This window comes from Perca flavescens, chromosome 8, assembly GCF_004354835.1.
Source record: "Perca flavescens isolate YP-PL-M2 chromosome 8, PFLA_1.0, whole genome shotgun sequence".
NCBI lineage: Eukaryota > Metazoa > Chordata > Actinopteri > Perciformes > Percidae > Perca > Perca flavescens.
In genome coordinates this window covers 30,983,635-31,005,408 of record NC_041338.1, presented here as the reverse complement: position 1 = coordinate 31,005,408, position 21,774 = coordinate 30,983,635, and the positions used below count along the sequence as shown (strand labels likewise).

General features: G+C 39.1%; 1 protein-coding gene across 2 annotated transcripts; it reads left to right on the top strand.

Moving 5' to 3' along the window:
• The first annotated feature begins 1,911 nt into the window (after window positions 1–1,911).
• On the top strand, window positions 1,912–21,631 carry smc1b (structural maintenance of chromosomes 1B). 2 transcript variants are annotated; one of them, XM_028586331.1, is made up of 25 exons: window positions 1,912–2,226; window positions 2,655–2,843; window positions 3,256–3,368; window positions 3,641–3,844; window positions 5,245–5,482; window positions 5,764–6,023; window positions 6,981–7,142; window positions 7,286–7,368; window positions 7,545–7,752; window positions 8,577–8,762; window positions 8,905–9,096; window positions 9,427–9,573; window positions 9,864–10,001; window positions 10,231–10,347; window positions 12,627–12,733; window positions 13,248–13,389; window positions 13,575–13,720; window positions 15,118–15,271; window positions 16,932–17,030; window positions 17,623–17,779; window positions 17,985–18,139; window positions 18,373–18,524; window positions 19,283–19,352; window positions 20,800–20,910; window positions 20,997–21,631. In XM_028586331.1, exons 1-25 carry the CDS (start codon window positions 1,968–1,970, stop codon window positions 21,087–21,089), a joined length of 3,882 nt encoding a protein of 1,293 aa, XP_028442132.1. In that variant the 5' UTR covers window positions 1,912–1,967; the 3' UTR covers window positions 21,090–21,631. The 2 variants fall into 2 exon arrangements, with proteins under 2 accessions (XP_028442132.1, XP_028442133.1); XM_028586332.1 differs by having other exon boundaries at window positions 1,913–2,226; window positions 7,002–7,142.
• The last annotated feature ends 143 nt before the right edge of the window (window positions 21,632–21,774 follow it).

The window sequence follows — 21,774 nt, the reverse complement described above, 5'->3', positions numbered from 1 at the left end:
ATACATTTCTCATATTTCTTGCTGATGTATGACATCTGAATTCAGTATTGACCAATAAAGTCATGAACGTTTTGTTTGTGTTTCCGTCACTCCTTTTATCTTTTTGTGTTCTATTGTTTTACACATAAGGTCAAACTGTGTGTAAAGGGATTTTTTACTTGAGACTTGACTTGAGAAATACCAACTTGACTTGGGTTGTAATTACTTGAGACCTTTTTTAGATTTCTAACTTATTACTATATATATATATATATATATATATATATATATATATATATATATATATATATATATATATATATACAGTTGTGCTCATAAGTTTACATACCCATGCTAAAGAAAAAAGATCATCTTTTGGAAATTGATCTTAATGCCTTAATTAAAAAAATGAGGAAAAATCTGACCTTTTAAGGACACCAATTTTTTTTGTGAATGAATAATGTATAATTGTAAATAAATAAATGTTCTTCCTTAAAATACAGGGGCCATAAGTATACATACCCCTATGTTAAATTCCCATAGAGGAAGGCAGATTTTTATTTTTAAAGGCCAGTTATTTCATGGATCCAGGATACTATGCATCCTGATAAAGTTCCCCTGGCCTTTGGAATTAAAATAGCCCCACATCATCACATACCCTTCACCATACCTAGAGACTGGCATAGTTTTATTTCAGTTAGCCTAATAGCTGGTTTGATTTGCACTGAGAGATGATATTGTGGAAAGTAACCCATAGGGGAGTGAGAGGGGGGGAAGACATGCAGGAAATCGTCAAAGGTCGGATTCAAACCCTGGACCTCTGCGTTGAGGCATAAACCTCTCAGTATATGTGCACCTGCTCTACCCACTGATCCACTGATCGGCCACAATAACGATCTTTTATTTAAGTAAAAGTAGCAATACCACAGTGTAAAAATACTCTGTTATTAAGTATTGTAGTCTTGCATTCAAAATCTTACTTAAATAAAAGTACATATATATATAATATATAAATAAAAAATAATAGTCAAAATAATTAGTCACACATTGAGATACTAAGTTATTATTTTAAGGAACTTAATTATTTTGACATATTAAAGTGACTATATATAACTTAAATGTTTCTGAAACTGTGTAATGTTTCATCTGATGATCATAAATGACCTGTAACAGCAAACTACACTAACAGTAAAAAGAATGCTATTTTGATATAGTTTTTATTAATGCCTCTGCCCGGGTCCGATTTTTCCTGGGAAGTCGCAAAATGACAGCACGCATTCTGAAGGGTCACAGATTTCGGCTGAACACCGGAAAAGCCTGTGTTAGTATGCAGGTAAAGGTAGCAGGAGATGTCTTTATGTAGGCCTAAATGTATTTTTATTTTATTTTAAAAGTTATCTGTTGTAGTTATTGCTGATACTGGGGCAGGGCCATCACAGAAAAGAAGGAAATTAAACGAAGAACAACTAAAAGCTAAAAGGGAAAGTGAAAATTTGAGTCACACTCGGTTGGGCTTTCAACAGATGGAGACAATTACGGGATTGTAAATGACCAAAAAATGATGCATCTTTAAGGTACTCTCTTATTGCAAATTAATTATTATCTGTCTGAGCAAAACATTCATCGCAATTTTATGATCTCCCCGTAACACTAACTCCTAGACCTTTACAACCTTTACAAAGTTTCTCATAGTTTGAGATACTAACTAATTTTTGAGAAAGTTTCTCAGTATTTTGAGAAACTAAGTCGTTATTATAAAAAAGAAATTCTCATTCTGAGATATGAAGTCATTATTTTGAGATACTAACTTATTTAAAGTGGGTTTCTTATTATTTTGAGATAGTATTTTTATTGAGATACTAACTTACTCATTATTTTAAGATACTAATTCTTATTTTGAGATACTAACTCATAATAATGACTCAGAGGATCTTTTTTCATCACATTGGCGGAAATGGGCTTCCATACTAATTGCATGACTAACTGATATGCAAAAGAATACAAGCGAAATATGTGTTGTGCTTAGGGTGGAAAGCAAGTTGTGCTTCCCGCGATTCCCGCCTCTCACTACCCCGCTGCTTTGGATATGTGACTCTGTCAAATTAGCACTTGATTCTCAGCAGCAAAGTGAGATTAAAATGGGCTACTTAAAACAAATTGATATTGAAAACTTCAAGTCATGGCGAGGGAAGAAAGTCATCGGTCCGTTCATGCGATTTAATTGTATAATTGGCACAAACGGCTCTGGTAAGTGAACTTTTTCCAGTCAATGCTAGCTCTCTAGTGAGCTTAGGTTAGCTGCCAATGCTACTAGCTAACTAGCTAGCTTTACCATTTTAATTGATATCAGTTGGCTAACGTTAAGGTTACTCTAGCTAGCTAGCTAGCTAGCTACTTGAACTTATCAGACAAAGTTTTACATAGCCCTCTTTTTTTAGAATATTAACAAACTTATAAATCACTGGATATAATAGAGTGAATTAAAAACTAGGGCATCAATGTTTGTGTAAAAAAATAGCTAGCTATATATTTCAGGGAATGTCATGTCAACATTATGCTTCTTAAATTTAACTGTTAGCTAGGTTAGCATAGCAAACTAAGCTATAACGGTTAAACGTTAAAGGCAACGACTAAAAGTTAGTCAGAGATATGCTCAAGTTGTAAAATCACACCAGGCAAGTCCAATGTGATGGACGCCCTGAGCTTTGCCATGGGGGAGCGGGCTGCCTCTCTCCGGGTAAAGCACCTTAAGGACCTGATACATGGAGCCCACATCGGGCGGCCGGTGCTCGACACCGCCCGCGTGGCGATGCGATACTGCGATGACGACGACCAGGAGACCGTCTTCTGTAGGAGCATCATAGGTACGTTTACTAATCTTAGCTTATGAGTCTCTAGCTACATATTAATAACGTTTTGTTGTTAGCTAAATGTTAAGGCAGCCTCAGTGTTTCAAAACAGGATAGGCTAAGGGAAATACAGAATCAAGAAAAGCCTCCTATATAGGCGTTATAACGCTGTTACCTACAGCGCGGTTCATGAAGAGATGTTTGCAAGTGCCAGAGTCCTGGAAAAATAAGAATATAAAACTTATGTTATTTAGGTTAAAGGGCTCCACATTTCAATTAAATTGTTTTTAGTTTGTGTTGTACTTGGCGTTAAAATGATCTTAAAGAGTTGCAAAAGAAAGAAAGCATAGTCTCCTCATTAGTATCAAGTCGAAACAAGTACAGTAACACAGCTGCTGGCATAACTGCCATTCATTGTATTTTTTAGGTGAATCCTCTGAGTATCGCATCAATAGTGTACATGTCTCTTTGGCCAAATACATGGAGGAGCTGGAGAAGGTCGGCATTGTGACCAAAGCTCGAAACTGTCTGGTGTTCCAGGTAAACACTGTCATAAACATACAGATGGTAAGATCAGATGTGTCTAGCCATTATATTCATGCATTTCTGCCGAGCCCATTCGGTGGGGACTGCTGTGACTCAATATGTAATACAAAAACACACCTGATATGGGCACTAAAACATACAATTTCATTGTAGAGAATAAACAAGATTCAAGACAGCACAACACAAATACAATATACACTGCAATATAATGGCTGGTAGTAATAATGCTTTACAAACAATTTGTTATTCATTATGCTCCTCACCAGGGCGCAGTGGAGTCCATAGCTCTGAAGGACCCAAAGGAGAGGACCAAGATGTTTGAGTGCATAAGTCAGTCAAAAGAGTATGCTGCAGAGTATGATCAGAAGAAACGGGCCCTGCTGAAGGCCAAAGAGGACACACAGTTTCACTTCAACAAGAAGAAATCTGCTACTGTCGAGAGGAAACAGGTGTCCCAGGAAAAAATAGAGGTAAATTCACAAAAAATTACGAATGTAATCTTTCTGTACATCCAGCATCTGTGACTTGTTCACTGCAGTCCCTAAAGTCACCACACACTTGGAGTTATTTTTCCTGCCAGCTGCATTCATAACCACTCACAGTCAAATGTCTGGCTGAGAGCAGGTGGCTGGTTTTTGTTGCTGAGGAATCTGGATGACACAATGCTACTACAGTACTATCACTTATGCCTCTGTTGCTGCTTTCAGAATGAAGGGCTTTAACTGTCTTCCTTGAAAAACATAAAAGCAACAATAACAACAAGGACATCCACAAACATAAAAACTTCCTGTTTTTCAGTTTGGTCCGGTTTAGAGGTACTCACGAAACAAGGTAGTTTGTCGGACCACGAATGAAGGCAAAAGTCTACTTAGCTGTTCTGACATACTAAAGTGGGGTGAAAAAACCTGCTGTCATATAGGGGGATAATCGTTAGGCACACACTTTTGGGCAATCTTTCCTTAAAGGCATTAATACTGTTAGACATGCTAGAACACACAAAAAGTGACAAAAGTAGTTGTATATCCTCCATGAAGTGGAGGTGATTGTCAGATTGTCGGCTACAAAAATTGCTGGACCAGCCCCCCGCCCGAGGGGGCTGTTGGACCATCAAATAAGCATTTTGGTTGATGCATACTAACACTTTAACTGCTCTCAGATTGGATTTTGAGCTCAATGAGCCAAGCCACCATTTCGGCTGTAGCTGTGCTGCCTGCATTGTGATAAAATGTTGACATTGAGATGTTCAAATTGTGATGCAATGTGACTGTAAAGTAGCAGATTATGATGGATATTGAAATCCCCCTGTCCTGAATTGATGGCTGTATTTCTCAGGCTAGTATTGTAAAATACAGCTGTAATGGTCATAAGTAGCACGTAATGTATATTTACCCCTCTATGAACATCATGTTATGCCAGAAATTAGCTAAAGCCACACAATCGTAGATTATCCAGTGTTGTAATACTCTGGAAATCCACCTGAAATTTCTTTGATACTTTGCTCTTTTGATTTATTTGAATTTTCTTCCTCTAATGGAATTTAATGCTGGCCTTCATTCTGGGGTGTCCATGCTGTCTCTTTTGTTGTATCAGCAGAAATACGTGTATGGTTCATTACTGATGATTATTTATCACAAATCTCATTGTGTAAATATTTTGTGAAAGCATTAATTGTCAACCCTATCGTTGCAATATGGTGATATTTGCTTTTCTCCATATCGCCCAGCACAGTGTATGGTGCCCTAAATTACTGTGTGTGTGCTCAAAGGAATTGACTGTTCAGCATTAACTGGACTGTAGTTTAGTTGCCTTAGTTTCTATTCAGCTTTCCTGTCCTTCGATTAACTGGTCCTACCACCTCCCACCTTTCCAGGCCCAGAAGTACCAGGCACTGTTGGACGAACTTCACCACAACCGCCTGCAGCTGAGCCTGCTTGAGCTCTGCCATAATGAGAAGGGCACCAACACTCTCAGCGACACCCTGAGGGAGAAACAGCAGGCTGCAGCTGCTAAGAACAATAAACTGGTGAATGCGGAGCAAACGGTCAAAACCTACAAGAAAGAACATGGACGTTTCAGCAGAGAGCAGCAGCACATAGAGAAGGAGATCCGTGTGTGTGTGTGTGTGTGTGTGTGTGTGTGTGTGTGTGGATTTGAAAATAATAACTGGTAAAACAAAAAGTATTTACCAGTATCATTAAATACCAGAAGTATAGCTAATGAATATATTTAATTTGTCCCTTATCACCTGTTTTGTTTCTCCATGTAGGGATATTTAAAAGGAAATCCTCCCATGATAGCATCTGTTTAGCCCTAATGGAAATGGCATAAAATAAAATAACTTGGCGTTCTGTGCCAGTAACTAAGAATAACTTAGGTCTCCTCTCACTCAGTGCCCAGGAGCATATCCTGTCCCATTGTCGATCCCAGTACATCAAAGCCAAGGTAAACACCTCCCATCACATGAAGAAGGCTGAGGAGGCCCGCGATGCCCTGAGGAAGAGCCAGAAGCTGATAGCTAGTAAAGAGCGGGAGCTAACAGAGGCACGGCAGGAGATCTCTGAACTGGAAAGGACCTGGAAGAACTATGAGAAGCAGATACAGGAGAAGGGAGCCTCCCTGGGGAGAGACGTCGAGCTGGATGAGGATCAGGTGAGTGTGTGTCAAACAATGGCAACTTTCCTGTTTACTCAAAACAGAAGTCAGTTAACATGATGTAAAATATAGCCGCTGGGAGATTGGATGCTAGGGTTATATTGTTTTTGTTTTGTGCAGCACATATTCTAAACATACTAATAAACCCAGATAGGGATAGCTTTACATAAATATTTTTTTCTACTACTATGGGCCAGAAGTTAACATAGAAATGATTAGAGATACATTTAAATGCTCTCTGTAAATGGTGCCTTGCTGGTAGGTTTTACAACTTTTCCTACTTTCACTTAAGTACGGTGCAGTAAAGTCAATCAGATGTCCGTGATCTGCGTAACGACAGTACAGTGGAACGTTTGCCTTCAACAGAGCGACAGTAATAACCTAACATACCATCATTACTGAGTTTAAACTACATTCACGGTTATGTTTGCACTGAATAACGCATTCAATAAATATCACGATGGTGGCTCTCCATCGAGATGTTGGCCAGCCATCACAATGCACGATGATATCGTCCATCGGCACAACCCTAAAACCCAGTGGATTGTATATGAAGGTTTACAATATGTTACTCACAGAAAAGAAGGAAATTAAACGAATTTTCAGTCCTAATATATTTTGGAATTTTAGTCCTAAATTTTCAGTCCTAATATATATTAGAGATTTTGTTTTTGTTTTTTCTGATGTAACTGTATACTTATATTAAATATAAACTTGAATTTCCACTTCATAGATCTAATTGAATCACCCATGCTTATCTTGCAACTGAATACGTATTTACCTGAAGCTAAATTGTATTATGTTTGTGGATGGCCAATGCTCATGAATCAGACATTATAATTCAGAGTTTGTCCTGTTTTTGTTGTTAGTAACCATTAACAACTACATTACCTAACTGATATCATAAGGGACAAAAATAACCCTGACATTGTCATACAGTAACACCCTCAGCAGGTTTTTGCATTTCTGCCACAGTTAGAGCGATACAAAGAGCTGAAGGAGCTGGCCCGAAAGCAAGGGGCTGTCCTCAACCAGCAGGCAGAGAAACTGCACTGGGAGGTGAAAGCCGACTACGAGAAGATGGCTTTCGACCAGCGCCGTAAGAAGGAAGTGGAGGTACTGTTATTGGCACAATTGTGCTGCCACTACACATCTTTGAAGTTATTGTTTATGGATGAACAGCTGTTGAAAAACACATGTTTCCAATAGGTTTTATAGCCACTTTAATTGTACAACTCTTGGAACATCATCTGTTGTAGGTGGCCATCAGGAACAGCCAGACTCAGCTGGAAGATTTGACACGCAGAGCAGAGAAGCTAGAGGAGTACACCACCTCCTGCAAGTATGTCATGTGCACACCTTACACCACATGGCTGTACAATACTGTCCCTGACAGTCAGGGAGGTGTTGAATAAACTCCATGGTTATTTATCAGTGACACATTATATACTTTAAAATCAGGATGCAACATCACAGAAGGAAACTGAGAATACTTTATAGAGTTAATGCATGTTTCAGGTTGTCCCTTGAAGAGTACCTTCAGCGGGAAGAGAGCCTGAGTGCAGAGCTGCAACAAGGCCGCCAGCGAAGCGAGGAGGTGAACCAGGAGCTGGGCCAGGTGCTAGAGGAGCTGGGTAACGCCCGTCTGGACAGTCAGGAAAGCAGACGACAGCTGCAGCGCAAAGAGCTGCTTGAGAGGCTCTGCAGACTTTACCCTGACACTGTGGTAAGATACAGAGAGGCGTAAAAGTAGGGAGTAGGGAGCAGGAGACTGAAGACATGGATTTTGAAGTTTATTGTCTTAGCAAAACAAAAAACACCACACCGAACAAAGTTATCTAACTAATCTTACTTGTCAACCATCAATCTACTGCGCTGAAAACAAATTTAGCATTAGGTTATTTGTCATTTAGAACTTAATCAATCCATGTCCCTAGTCTTTCTTAATACTTGTCTTTTTTTATGATTACTTTTTGGGCTTTTCCACCTTTAATTGATAGGACAGCTAGGGGAGAGAGAGAAAGGGGGAAGACATCGTCACAGGTCAGATTCGAACCCTGGACCTCTGCGTTGAGGCCTAAACCTCTCAGTATATGTGCGCCTGCTCTACCCACTGATCCAACCTGGCCACGAGTGCTTTATTTTAATGCTACGCATAATGGCTGGCTGCATCTTTAGAGAGACATGTGTTATTTATTTTAGAAGGCGAAACCTTGTGAACCAGATAATCTTTTGTAAATATGAAACTATTCTGACTAGAGGTGCGACGCAGACACCATTTGCTATATATATATATATATATAATATAATGGCAAGATCACGTGCAGTCGCCGTACAGTTAATGTTACACTTCCAAGACAGACAGGTGTTCTCATTCATTTTGTGACTTTTGATTGAATAAAAGACGATTTTTTCAGTCATATTTCATCATTTAAGTTTTCTTTAAAATAGTGTCAAAATCTCATCTAGTCTTGTTCTTGTGAACCCAATCTTGTGTCTCGTCTCATGAGCTGAGTAAGCTGAAACATTTCTTTTTCTTTTCTGTCCCAGTTTGGTCGTCTTTCTGACTTGTGCAGCCCCATCCATAAAAAGTACCAGCTGGCTGTCATCAAGGTGTTTGGCCGCTACATGAACGCCATTGTAGTGGCCTCAGAGAAAGTGGCCCGTGACTGTATCCATTTCATCAAGGAGGAGCGAGCCGAACCTGAGACCTTCCTGCCTATCGACTACTTGGAAGTAAGTACTTTATTTGGATGGTTGAAAATGCTAAATGGTAAAGAAGAGGAGTTGTCAGTTTATGTCAGTTTTGTTTTTTTGCCAATCACAGTAGCACACACATATGTAGTGTCAATGATAACCATTACTACTGTATGACCAGATAAGTCCTCTGAATGAGCGTCTGAGGGAGGTCCCCGGTGCCAAGATGGTGGTCGATGTTGTACAGTTTAACACTGCCTCAGTTGCCGCCCAGCTGAGGAAAGTGGTGCAGTTTGTCTGTGGCAATGCGTTGGTGTGTGAGACCATCAAAGAAGCAAGGAGTGTGGCCTTTGACAGGCAGGAGCGCAATAAGGTAGGCTTGGCCCTCGGACTCAGGATCAGTTCAATCCAATAAGTACAACAATAACACTTTTCATTTAGTTTGGTTCTGTCATACTGCTGCATTGCAGAACGGTTTTCTTTTCATCTTATGCTGACCTTACACCAAACGATTCCACTGTCGCAGACTATTTTCCAATATCGGAATGAAATCATTAGAGTCTTGTTAGAGTTGGGGCGTGCTCCCGTCATCTCAATCGTTTGGTGTAAGGTGGTAACCACTGCCTTCACTCTTGAACTTGCTTACTGACTGACATGTTCCGTTTACTGTCAGCAGAAATGCAATCATATGTGTTTTCTCTAGGCGGTATCTCTGGATGGGACGCTGTTTTCAAAGTCAGGGACTGTCTCTGGAGGCTCCAGTTACCTTCGAACCAAAGCCCGTTGCTGGGATGAGAAGGACATGATGCGGCTGAAGGAACGCAAGGATCAGCTGACAGCAGAGATGCGCGTGAGTCGACACGTAAAATGTTGAATATTTCATATAATGTTAACTTCAGGGCCTTTAGTCTTGACCAGAGTTTTTTAACTCTTAAATTAATTAAGTTAATTTCCTGCCCTGTCTGCACATGGTTAAAAAAATGCTGCAATTGTTTTGTTGTTTGTGCTTTTGCCATAAATTATGTCCTGTCATATGCATACTGTGTATTAATTGCTGAATATTTTGTCAAGAATGAGACGCACAAATGGGCTGAAACTTCTATTTAAGAGTGCATAATTAACTTTTTGGTCCTGTGACAGGATTTGATGAAGCTGAGGCGGAAGGACTCAGACCTGAAACAGATCATTGCTGAGGCTCAGGGCCTTCAAACCCGCCTCAAATACTCCAAAACCGACCTGGAAAACCTTCGGAAGAAAGCCATCCCTAAATACCAAGCGGTAGGGCCACAGAAATTCGTCTTTCTCAAATGTAATATCATAATATAGGCTGTGTTCTTTGACATGGCTCTATAGTATGTGTGTAAATCAGAGCCCCTGGTGAATCACTTACACTTGAAATCCCAAAGCATAATATATTTACAAGGCTATAGGATACAGGAAGCAGAGACAAATTCAAAATATCATAGTACTTACTCTGTCTTGTCATCTCCTGCTGATTTTTGTTCAGGATATTTCTCGTATGGAGAGTGAATTAGCAAACTTGGACTCTCAGATCCAGATGCAGCAGGAGAGTGTGGAGGCAAAGGATTCAGAGATGAGGAAAATCAGAGACCAGATCAACCAGGTAACGCTGTCTGAGCACTGTCTTCAACCTATTGTGTGCCATTTTTTATATCATAAGGTGGCGATTTTGTTTATTTTTGAGTCAGAACTAGGGATGCACCGAAATGAAAATTCTTGGCCGAAACGGAAAAACCGAAAAAGAGGAAACCAAGACCGAAAACCGAACACCGAAAGAAATTATGCCAATTATTAGTACCATTGCATTTATGGCTATGACTGTGTACTAAATTTACTAAAATCAAGGCATTGCAATAAATTAATATTAAAGTTTAGTTAAAAAAATATCTAGCAGAACTATGGCTACAATCTGATAGTCACATACAGTATATAGTAGCCTAAAAACAGAATCGCTTACCTATTATTATTATTATTATTATTATTATTATTTGAGGCACTTTCTTGCAGGATTTCACTGAACATATCAGACAACGAGGGTGCATGCCCCTCATCTGGTGCAGAGAGACTTTTTTTCTGCGCTCTGATCTCCTCCTGCGCTGGGCGCTGCTCTGTGCGCGCTCCGTCTCCGTCTCCACACGGGTTCTCCGCATCCATCGCGGCCTGGATCATTTCTCGTGCGCCCTGCTTTATTTCCGCATCCAAGTAATGGTCTTTATTAGGGCTGCAGCTATTGATTCTTTTTGTAATCAATTAATCTAGCACTTTATCGATCTATTAATCGGATAATTATTTTTTGCGTTTTTAAACAACCTAAACTAGGGAAAAAAGCAAAATTTTCGGAAAAAAGCAACATTTGTATTGCCTACATTGCTTACAATATCATCTCTCAAAAAACTAAACATATTAAGTGCATTTAAGTGCCATATTACATTGTTTTTAAAGAATGTTTTTTTTCCAAATGATATCAACCTCAAACTAAGGCATACATTAAACATACACAAACATTACATTAAGTTGTGCAACTTAACTTTCAGAACTACAAGTAGGCCTATATGTAAATATTAGTTATACTCAACCTATTTTCATTTATATATATATTGATTATAATGTTACACAGCTCTGTTACACTTATGCTATTAGATCGTTGATCAGCTGTTTCTCCTAGAGAGAGAGAGAGAGATGAGCAACAATCAGCTGTTTTTCCGAAGGGATAGTCAACACGTCAGCTCTTTAGATCAGATCGTGGTCACCACTACGTATTTTCTTGTCTTTGATTTTGGTAGTTGTTGTGTCTGGTGTAGTTACATCGTCCATGCGACTCTGTGATTTACTTTTGTCGGTCGCTTCGTGGAATGGATGATTTAAGTTAGACTCCATGTTTTCTGTTGAGATGCTAAAGCACTGACGACGTGCTATTATTGTGGTAAGCTAGTTTGATTTTGCAATAGACATACTGTACAGAGTTTTAGTTTTAATTACGTTTGAACTGATTCCAAACTTTGGACACTTTCTGTCGTTTTCTCCAGCCTGTCTCTTCTCTTAGCCCCTCGCTATTTACGCTCTGGCATGTGTCGCCAGCATTGGTTGCCAGCAGCAGACTGAGCCGCGTCTGTGCGACAGTAATAATGCTCCGTGCGGAAACACCGTCCTTCAGCGATACAATGTTGGTAACATTGATTTAACAAAGCTTCGAGGCAAGTCATTTTGCATCGAGGATTTTTTGTAATCGAATTATTCGAGTAATTTGAGGAATTGTTTCAGCCCTAGTCTTTATAATGCGGATCAAGTACAGTCGCGATGAAGTGCAGAGGATCCGAATAGATCTCACTGAAACGTGTGCTGACAGACTCTAAGAGCGTACTTTTCATTGTTTTCACTCCGTGGTCCGTCTCAACCTCTTAGCTTAGGAGACGCTTTGCAGGTGGAGCGGGTACTGACACACGTGCAGGTCGCGGTTTCTGTTTGCGTCGTCATTACAACATTTTGGCCGTATTGTTTTGGTGATAAAAGTATTTCGGCCGAAAATGCCCTTTTGGGCCATTTCTGGCTGAACATTTTAGGTGGCCGAATATTCGGTGCATCCCTAGTCAGAACCACTGGCCAAATAGGATTTTTCAAGTGCTAAATAAAGTATTTCACCTGAAACCACTAAATCTATCGGCTCAATGTCGATATTGTCTCATCTATCTATATTTTTGTCATCCTGTAATTATACTATGCTGGTCTATTTAGTACACACAACAGCTATTAAATGGCTGTCGGTCCTGGGAGAGGAATACCTCTGCTGTTGGTCTTCCTGCAGTTTGTTCTGTTTTCCCTGTTAAGGTGTTTTTTGCAGTTGACTTGGCTAAACAGTGAAAACTGTATGCTCTGCGTATTCAGATGGAGGACTTAGTGTTTTCTGACTTCTGTGCTGAGATCGGTGTGGACAACATCAGAGATTACGAGCAGGAGCACCTAAAACAGCAGACAGAGCTTGACAAGAAGCGGTACGGCAACCACACAGTAGTATCTTCAGAACCAAATGTGCTAAACTTAACCAGCTAAAACGGTGCTGATACACTGAATGAGAGGAACGTGACGTGAGGAAATATGTATGACTTTAGATCAAGAAGATCAAGAAATATTTTTGGATTGGCTTTTTTTGATACAATGACAGTTTTACTCTAATCACCAACGGTTGAGACGTGAGATCCACTTTTATCTTATAAAATTCCTAGTTTATTGTTTCCTTCTTAAAGGATCTTTATAAGTATTCTGAGTTTTATTAATGTAATTCAATTATACCATTAGCTATGCTAATATAATGTAATTAAAATAAACATGAATTTCTTTTTGCTTGTTTAGCAAATTGGCAAACCTTTATGTAACTGTAGGTTCTGAATAAATTTGTGTCGTGGTAATTACATGACTTGTGTTGCTACTAAAATTATGGTATTTGTTTGCATGACACGGTCTAAGGTGTTTTACAACATGAACACCTTGATTTGTCTCTCCTTTCAGGCTGGAGTTTGAGACTCAGTGCACTCGCTTAAATGCACAGCTGGAGTACAAACAAGACCAACTGGCGCAGCAGAAGAAGAAGCTCCACAAAATGGAGGAAATCATCGACAAGGAGGACAGAACCATGGCTGAACAGAGGAAGGTAGTCATCTTAGGCATTCATTCTGTGTTATCATCGTCAAACTGCCTCCTGTAATATGGGTAAAAGATGTCCAGAATGAGGTTTAGTTACTAACAAACATGGCAAACAATTATTACCCATTTAATCCTGGAAAGTCGATTTCTTCCAAATTAGATTTTGCAGACATTTTTGGCCTGATGTTTTAGGATGAGGAGAAGATGCTGGTGGCGGTGGAAGAGGGTCAGAGCAAGCTGCTGGAGCTAAAGAAACAGATGTTGTCTAAGAAGAGCCAGGTGGCTGCTTCCAAAGCTGAGCTGGACAAGAAAACCCAGAGCCTCCAAGAGATCAACAGGTAACACTACCACCAATACCACTTACTTTGTTGTTGTGCTATGATTACTGCTACTACCGCATTGGTCCGAATATAAGACTTTTCCAAGACTCATTTTTGGAAAAATACTTTATAAAAGCCAAATATTGTTTTCATAAAGAAAATAATTTTATTTGAAAATAATTCTAATAAAAACACAATGAATAAATCAAGGTAGGCTGTTTTTTTGTTTTAACATCTTTTAAATAAAATAATATTTTCAGACGAAAATAGACTTTTTAGATGAAAGTGTCACATTTAAATTAACGGTAAATATTTCCATGGCCTTCAGCTTAATGACTGCTCTGGTAATGGGCATCCCATCATTCCGTTTTTCAGTCATGTAATCACACACTCTCCTGTCAATCTCTTGGAAGCGGCCGCTTTGAGGACCATGGTAAGATTTTCTCTGGCTGTTTGCATGTTTAGACGGTGTAACATCTCCATGACAACGCCTCGTTGTAATTCCGTTCTACTTCCGACTTCCAGGCTTTTTGTAGCTGGATATATCATTTGTTGCGTCTAAATATGAATGTGTATAACGTTAGTGATAGTGAGATGCTTGCTACAGTTACACTTCTAGTGATGAATCGGCGAAAACACATTTTATTTCTCTAAGTCACAGCTTTGTTTTAATGCCGCGGGGCGCTGTCTCTCTTCAGTCACTCTCTCTCTCTCTCTCTTTCTCTCTCTCTCCACCATATAACGTAACCGTGCTTTCGGGCGCTCGTTGAGGCTCCGTCTGAAACTCTGCTTTTTTGACCAGCTGTTTGTAACGTTAAAATAAAATGGATTATGGATCATATTCTATAGTTTATAGCTGACTTCTCTATTGGCTGTTGAAACAGGTGACGTCCCTTATGTTCTGCGACTTGAACAGCTGAAAGTCTAGACCCCGATTATAAGACGACCCCACTTTTTCAGATTTTTTTCTAGGAAAAAAAAACCATCTTATAGTTGGACCAATACGCTACTTACTGCTCCTGTCAATGCTGCAGCTGCTGTTGTTAAAGAGGGTTTGCTAGAAAAGGTGTCCAAAAGGTGTCCTGTTAGTTGTTAATAAACGTTTCAAAGATATAATCTGTGATGTAAATGTAAACAATAGGGTAACCCTAACAACATAAATAAAAACATTACAACTATAACTTTAACATGCTATTACTGCAAACATTTTGTAGAATTTTGCCTCTGCAATGTGATTCATTTGTAGTTTAAAAAGGATATTGGTGTTCATTTATTGCATGGTAGATCTTTTTTTTCTGGTATTTCATGAACTAACCATAAAAAAAATGACTAGATTTTTTATGACCAAAATGATAAAATCCTACAAGAAGTCAACATTTTGGATAGGTATTTTTTCCCGTCTCTATTTCTCTCAGAGAATTGGTGAAGCTTCAGCAGGAGGCTTTGTCTGTAGAGACGGCCTTGGAGCAAAAACGCATAGCCAGACACAACTTACTGTTGGCCTGCAAGATCCAGGGTCTGCCCATCACTCTGCTGTCAGGGAGCCTCAATGAAATCAGTGAGGTGCAGGTAAGACAGAGAGAATTGACTGTTCTTTGTCTTTTGTGAATGACCATTTCAATACCAGACCTGGGGTCTCATTTATAAAACTGTGCGTAGGATCCTTATTATAAGTGTACCTACGCCCAAAAGCCCAAAATGGCATACGCCAAAAAAAGGTCAGATTTACGCACACCTGTAAGCAATATTCCCTTTATAAATCACAGATTACCTAGTGTGCGTACGTGGATCAGCCTCTTATCCCGCCCTGTATACGCCCATTTTTAACCATGCAATGTCAATGCAAAGCACCTCATGAATGCTGATAAGTATGTTAATGACCCTGGCATCAATACTTGAAAATATTAAGAGTAGGGTTGGGTACCTTTCGCATCTGAACCAATACCAGTATCGATACCGGTACCTCAAATTTGGTTCCGGTACCCAACGGTACTTTTTTCGGTACTTTCCCTCTGTCTGTTACAAAAAAAAATATCGACAATCAGTTGTAAAAATAATTCCAAACCTATTTATCCTATTTACTTAGAACATTCTGTTATTTATTCAGAATATTTTACACTGACAGAAATTAAATAAAAATAAAACCCGTCCCTACAACCTATTAAATTGAATAATTATTAAACTTGTATTCTTGTATTTGTATATTATTCTTTTTTAGCCTGGTTTATTTTCATCATGACCGTTTTTAATTGCTCTTTAATGTTTCATGTAAAGCACTTTGAATTGCCTTGTTGCTGAAAGGTGCTGTACAAGTAAAGTTGCTTTGCCTTACAACCTCAGCCTGTCAGTCACTCCCCAGGGCAGCGAAACCACTGTTGTGCCTGCTTGTCTCACAGGAAGTGTAACGTTAACAGCTTGCCATTAATATCATATTGCAGCAAACGCTGTCTGCGTGAAGTTTTTAAAAACTGTAACCACACTTGAAATCCCTTTATCGGCATTTATCGTGACTCACTGTGACTTCAACAACACTTCAGAGCCGACATAATTTGCTCCGTCTGCACCTCTGCGTGCGCGTGTGCCTGTGTGTCGGACCTCTGCTCTCTGTCACCATGCAGTGAGGACAGATAAGCTTGTGCTTACGCGCTCTCAGGTACCAAAATTTGGCACTGTTTGATTTTACGTGAACCAATACTCTGTAGTACAGACGTGATTCGGTCGGTACCGGTAAAAGTACCGGGTTCGGTACCCAACCCTAATTAAGTGTAATCATTATTCCCACATTTACTCTCTGCAGTCTGACTTCAGTTCACCACCTCACCATCATTGTCGCCAATTTCTATTTTGTCTCCAAAGTGTGCGTATGCATGGGTCAGAGTTTGCGTGGAGGACCGCACATTCTCCTGTCGGGTTTGTTTTTTATAAATCACAACCTTTGCGTGGGAAGCGGCGTACGCCCGTTTTCAGCCTCGTTTTGTGCGTACACCACGTTTATAAATGAGACCCTTGTACTTTTTTTTGGAAAAGTAATGGCTATCAAATTGAGCTCACATGGTCATATTTTGAAAAAAAGAGGGAAAATGTAATAAAAGGAGCCCTTACATTAGAGACTGGGAAACCCGACTGATTTTTAAGAAACTAAACGTGAGTTATGATAGTCATGAAACTACTTAAAGCACTTGTGGTGTCAGTCTTACCTGATGACTGATGATTATTCTCTTCTGTGCAGCTGGACACAGAATCTGAAAGTACTTCAGCCACCATGAGCTTCTATGAGAGAGAGGCACAACTAGTCATCGACTACTCTGGCCTTGATGCAGAACTCAGAGTGAGACAGCAAGTTTAATCACAGCTTTTTTTTATTTAATTTTTTATTGCTTTTATCCTTTTTATTAGCATTTTTTTATTTGTCATCACTTTTTATAGTTTTTTTTATTTGTCTTGTCTTTTATGTTTAGCATCTGTTGTATTCTTGTTTTTATTTACCAAATGTTTGTCTTGCTTTTGTTTGGCCCTACTGTTGTTATACAAAGCACTTTGTAAATGCTGTTTTTAAAGGTACCTGTATTATATAAAGTTATTATTATTATTATTATTATGCTGGGAGGAAGCCTCGGGGAAGACCCAGGACTAGGTGGAGAGATTATATCTCTACACTGGCCTTGGAACACCTCGGGATCCCAAAGTCAGAGCTGGTTAATGTGGCTTGGGAAAGAGACGTTTTGGGATCCCCTGCTGAAGCTGCTGCCCCTGCGACCCGACCCGGATAAGCCGATGAAGATGGCTGGATGGATATTAATATTATTATCATTATTATTATTAATGTTATCATTGTGCACTTTTCTGTTTATTCATATGACCAGAAATGTTTCACAAAGCCTTTGTACAGTACAACATGCACTGAATTTGTGTGCGTACAGAGTCTGCAGTCAGACGAGGAGGTGGAGGCCTACGTGGGGCGGCTGAAGGAGTCCGTGTCTTCCATTGAGGGAGTGCTGCATCGCACCACTACCCCCAACCTGAAAGCTTTGGAAAAAATGAGGGAGGTGAAGGAGAGGTTACAGGGAGTAACAGATGGTATCTATGAAGTTATTCATTTCAAAATGAGACCCTTAATTGGTGAAATATACCTACTGTAATCTGCAACAACAAAAAATGTTTTACTAATCAAGACCACATTGTTTATATATTTAACATCCTATTTACAAGATATACTGAGTTGAAACATGATCATGAAGTCTCTGGACTGCTTTTTCAACTTAGTTTCCTGTCCCTCAATCAGCGTTTGATGCCAGCACCAGAGCAGCAAGAAAATGCAGTCAGAAGTTTGAGCAAGTCAAAGCCCGTCGCTTACAACTCTTCAACCAGTGCTTTGAACATGTGTCTATCGTAATCGATCAGATCTATAAAAGAATATGCAGGAACAGCAGCGCCCAGGTGAAGCAACAAAACCTTAAACACACCCTCAAGTTTCTGTTTTGATTGTGTTTATCAGTATTGTGTATACCAAACATTCCTAACCCACCGACCCTCATGAAGAGCACTTCAGCTACTGTAATTCTAAACATTGTAAACTGTACATAATTCTCGTTTGCACTTGGCATTGCAGAAGGTGTTACAAACGAGAACAACATGCCTTAAATGACAAGATCCTGCTTTATGTGCTCCAGGCCATTCTGAGTGCAGATAACCCTGATGAGCCGTACCTCGGTGGCATCAACTACAACTGCGTGGCGCCGGGAAAACGCTTCATGTCCATGGACAATCTGTCTGGTGGAGAAAAGGCCATCGCTGCCCTCGCCCTGTTGTTTGCCATCCACAGGTAACACTGGGCTCACAATCAAACCTGAAACAGACTATATTACATTATATTACAGTACATTAGATCATAATAGGGGAAACTGGAAATTTGTGGTTAGTGCATAGCAGAGATAACCGACTTAGATCAACAAATAACTCAAGATACTAAAAATTGCACATAAAAGGACCACATAACAAGACTAAACGTTAATAATAAGTATTTAATGACCGATTGACATACAACCATCATATTTCCCAAAATCTTTGTTTGCTTGATATTCATTTAGCTGGATAGCTGGATAATTATCCCCCACAGCTATGAAAATAAAAAAATAAAAAGGGAATTAGCACAGCTGTTGACACACAAACTACAATCTCTTCTTGGGGAAAAGAAAACCGTTGGCTTGGTGTGCTTAACTTGTAATGACAATGAGTTATTAAACTGATGAATGGACTAATAAAGTAAAGGCTATATAATTTTGGAGAGCTGTTGATCCTCTCATCATTAACTTTATGCAAAGAACTCTCTTCTAAAGAGACACTTAACATCTCGCTGAATCCATTGTCGCTGCTTCTTATTTTCTGTCATACTGAAACTATTGTTCCTTTGTAAATTAAAGATTGTTTCACCTCTTTTGATCATTTTTTTTCTTTCTGAAGCACTTTATCCCACATTATCAAATACTTGCATCTGTCTTTAATGCCGGTAGCTCTGACAATTGACCCATGTTGTTGGTTCACTGTCTGTGCTGTTTGGCACACTGGTGTCATGTCTCTCAGCTTCCGCCCTGCTCCCTTCTTCATCTTGGATGAGGTGGATGCAGCCCTGGACAACACTAACATTGGCAAGGTAAGATTCCAGCTGTGTCCAGAGTTTACAATTAATACAATTATTAATATAATTACAGTATTGGCCGAATATAAGACGTTTTTTCCCCCTGGAAATACATCTGAAAAAGTGGGGTCGTCTTATATTTGGGGTTTAGTTTTTTTATGTTAATACAGCCACAACAACAAATGCGTGTTGCCTTCCTAACTGAAGTGAGTCACCGTCCCTCACAGCTAGCTAGTGCCAGGGCCTGAAAACATGGAGAGACACAGCCATCGTCTCAAACTTTGTCTCAGCTGGACTCAAGCTAGCTGATGGTCGCGCTACGACTCAGCTGTTCAAGTCGCAGAGGCTGGTTTTAGAATGTAAGGGTCGTCACTTGTTTTAACAGCCAATAGAGAAGTCAGCTGGTAGAGTCAGCTATAAACTATAGAAATTAAATGGACCATAATCCGTTTTATTTTAATGTTATAAACAGCTGGTTGAAATGGAGTTTTACATGGAGCCTCAACGACCCCCGAAAGCACGGTAACGTTATATGGTCCAGCCAGATAGAGAGAGACTGAAGAGAGAGAGAGCGCCCAGCGGCATTAGAACAAAGCTGTGACTTAGAAATAAAACGTGTTTTCGCCAATTCATTACTAGAAGTGTAACTGTAGCCAGCATCTCACTATCACTAACGTTATCCACATTCATATTTAGACGCAACAAATGATATATCCAGCTACAAAAAAACCTAAAAGTCAGAAGTTAGAACTGAAGTACAATGAGGCGTTGTCATGGAGATGATACACCGTCTAAACATGCAAACAGCCAGAGAAAATATTAAATATATTAAAATATTATTTTATTTAAAAGATGTTAAAAACAACAGCCTACCTTGTTTTATTCAATGTGTTTTTATTAGAATTATTTTCAAATAAAATAATTTTCTTTATAAAAACAACAGATGGTCTTCAAAGTATTTTTCCAAAAAGAGTCTTGAAAGATGGGGGGCGTCTTATAATCACGTCTTATATTCGGACCAATGAGGTAATTGATTCCATGCTCTCCAATGTGAGGATTTGCTGCTTTTGCCCATTACGTTGCCTATTACAATATGTTGATTGGACAAAACAGGACATTTTAATGAGTTATGAGTTAAGGGAAATTGAGATGGGCTTTTTTCACTTTTTTTCTACCTTATAATATATTAAAAGATTAATTTCTAGCAGCCCTAATCTATTGTAATCACATCCATGTATGTTATTGTCTACTTGGACATGGGTTAAATTGTGTAGGTTTTGGTTTTCCAGCAACATAGTTTGCAATTGAAACAGCACTAAGATTATAAAAAACAACCAGAGTAATGTCATTATTAAGGTTTTTATTTTATAAGGTGTGTGTTTGTGTTCAACTGTACACCATTATATTTGTTTATGGATTATATTTGTGCTTTACCTTGTGTGGGTGTTCTGTTTATATCTAGGTGACTAGTTTCATCAGAGAGGAGTCCAGGGAGAACATGCAGATCATTGTCATCTCCCTGAAGGAGGAGTTTTTCTCCAAGGCCGACGCTTTGCTGGGAGTCTACTCAGATGTAAGAAACTTGGAGTTGGAGAAGAACTCTTTAATTTCTATGTTAAGATAATGCAGTCAGTCACTATGGTCTTCTCTTCTTCATAGTTTGATGAATGCATGTTCAGCCGCATTCTGTCCCTGGACCTGCGACCCTACCCTTTGGTTGAAGAAGACAACGGGAAACAGGCGGACAAGTAGAAGACAGGACTGTGTAGCCTGGAATCACCTGCTATAATGCACCCTTCATGTATGTCTCTTGCATTTTTGTTCTTTGGCCATATGAGTGGTTCCAGTGTTTTTCATCTTTAGACTATATGAACAGGAAAGATAGTTATCTTAAACACCAAATGGTGATTTCTATGTTCCATTTTAAGATGTTTTACTAACTAGATTTTACTTAAAAGATAAGACAGTTTTGGAGCCGGTTCTGTTTATAGCTACTTACCTGTGAAAAATCTTGCAAATTTGGTCAATAACAAGATCCACAAAGACAGCAGTGTTCTACGAATTATAACATTTAAATGGTTAGATGGCAAATACAACAGCATGAAAAGAGAACTGTTCATGTTTCTAAATCTTGTTTGTCTCTAATGTTTCATGTTAATTCCACAGTGAGAAATATTGGCATATTACGCCTTTGTTTTTATACTTGTTCATTTTACTTAAAAGTGTTTTGTATTTCAGTTGTGCTTTTAAGTGTTACTTCTGTCCCGTTCATTAAATCTACAGTTAAAAATGTATGTATTTTACTATCTTTTTTTTTATGGCATTACATTTATCTGACAGCTTTAGTTACTTTACAAATTAAGATTGTTGTACACAAAACATACAGAACAAAAAGCTTATAAAATATGTCTTGTTTTAAATTAAAATACCCAACAGT

What these genes read in the sequence shown, in the direction of transcription:
- smc1b (XM_028586331.1), top strand. Translation starts at nt 1,968, where the DNA reads ATGCAAAAGAATACAAGCGAAATATGTGTTGTGCTTAGGGTGGAAAGC. An exon ending in CTTCTGTAGGAGCATCATAG is followed by an intron (nt 2,844 to 3,255) that starts GTACGTTTACTA and finishes TGTATTTTTTAG; the next exon opens with GTGAATCCTCTGAGTATCGC. An exon ending in TCAGAGACCAGATCAACCAG is followed by an intron (nt 10,348 to 12,626) that starts GTAACGCTGTCT and finishes CTGCGTATTCAG; the next exon opens with ATGGAGGACTTAGTGTTTTC.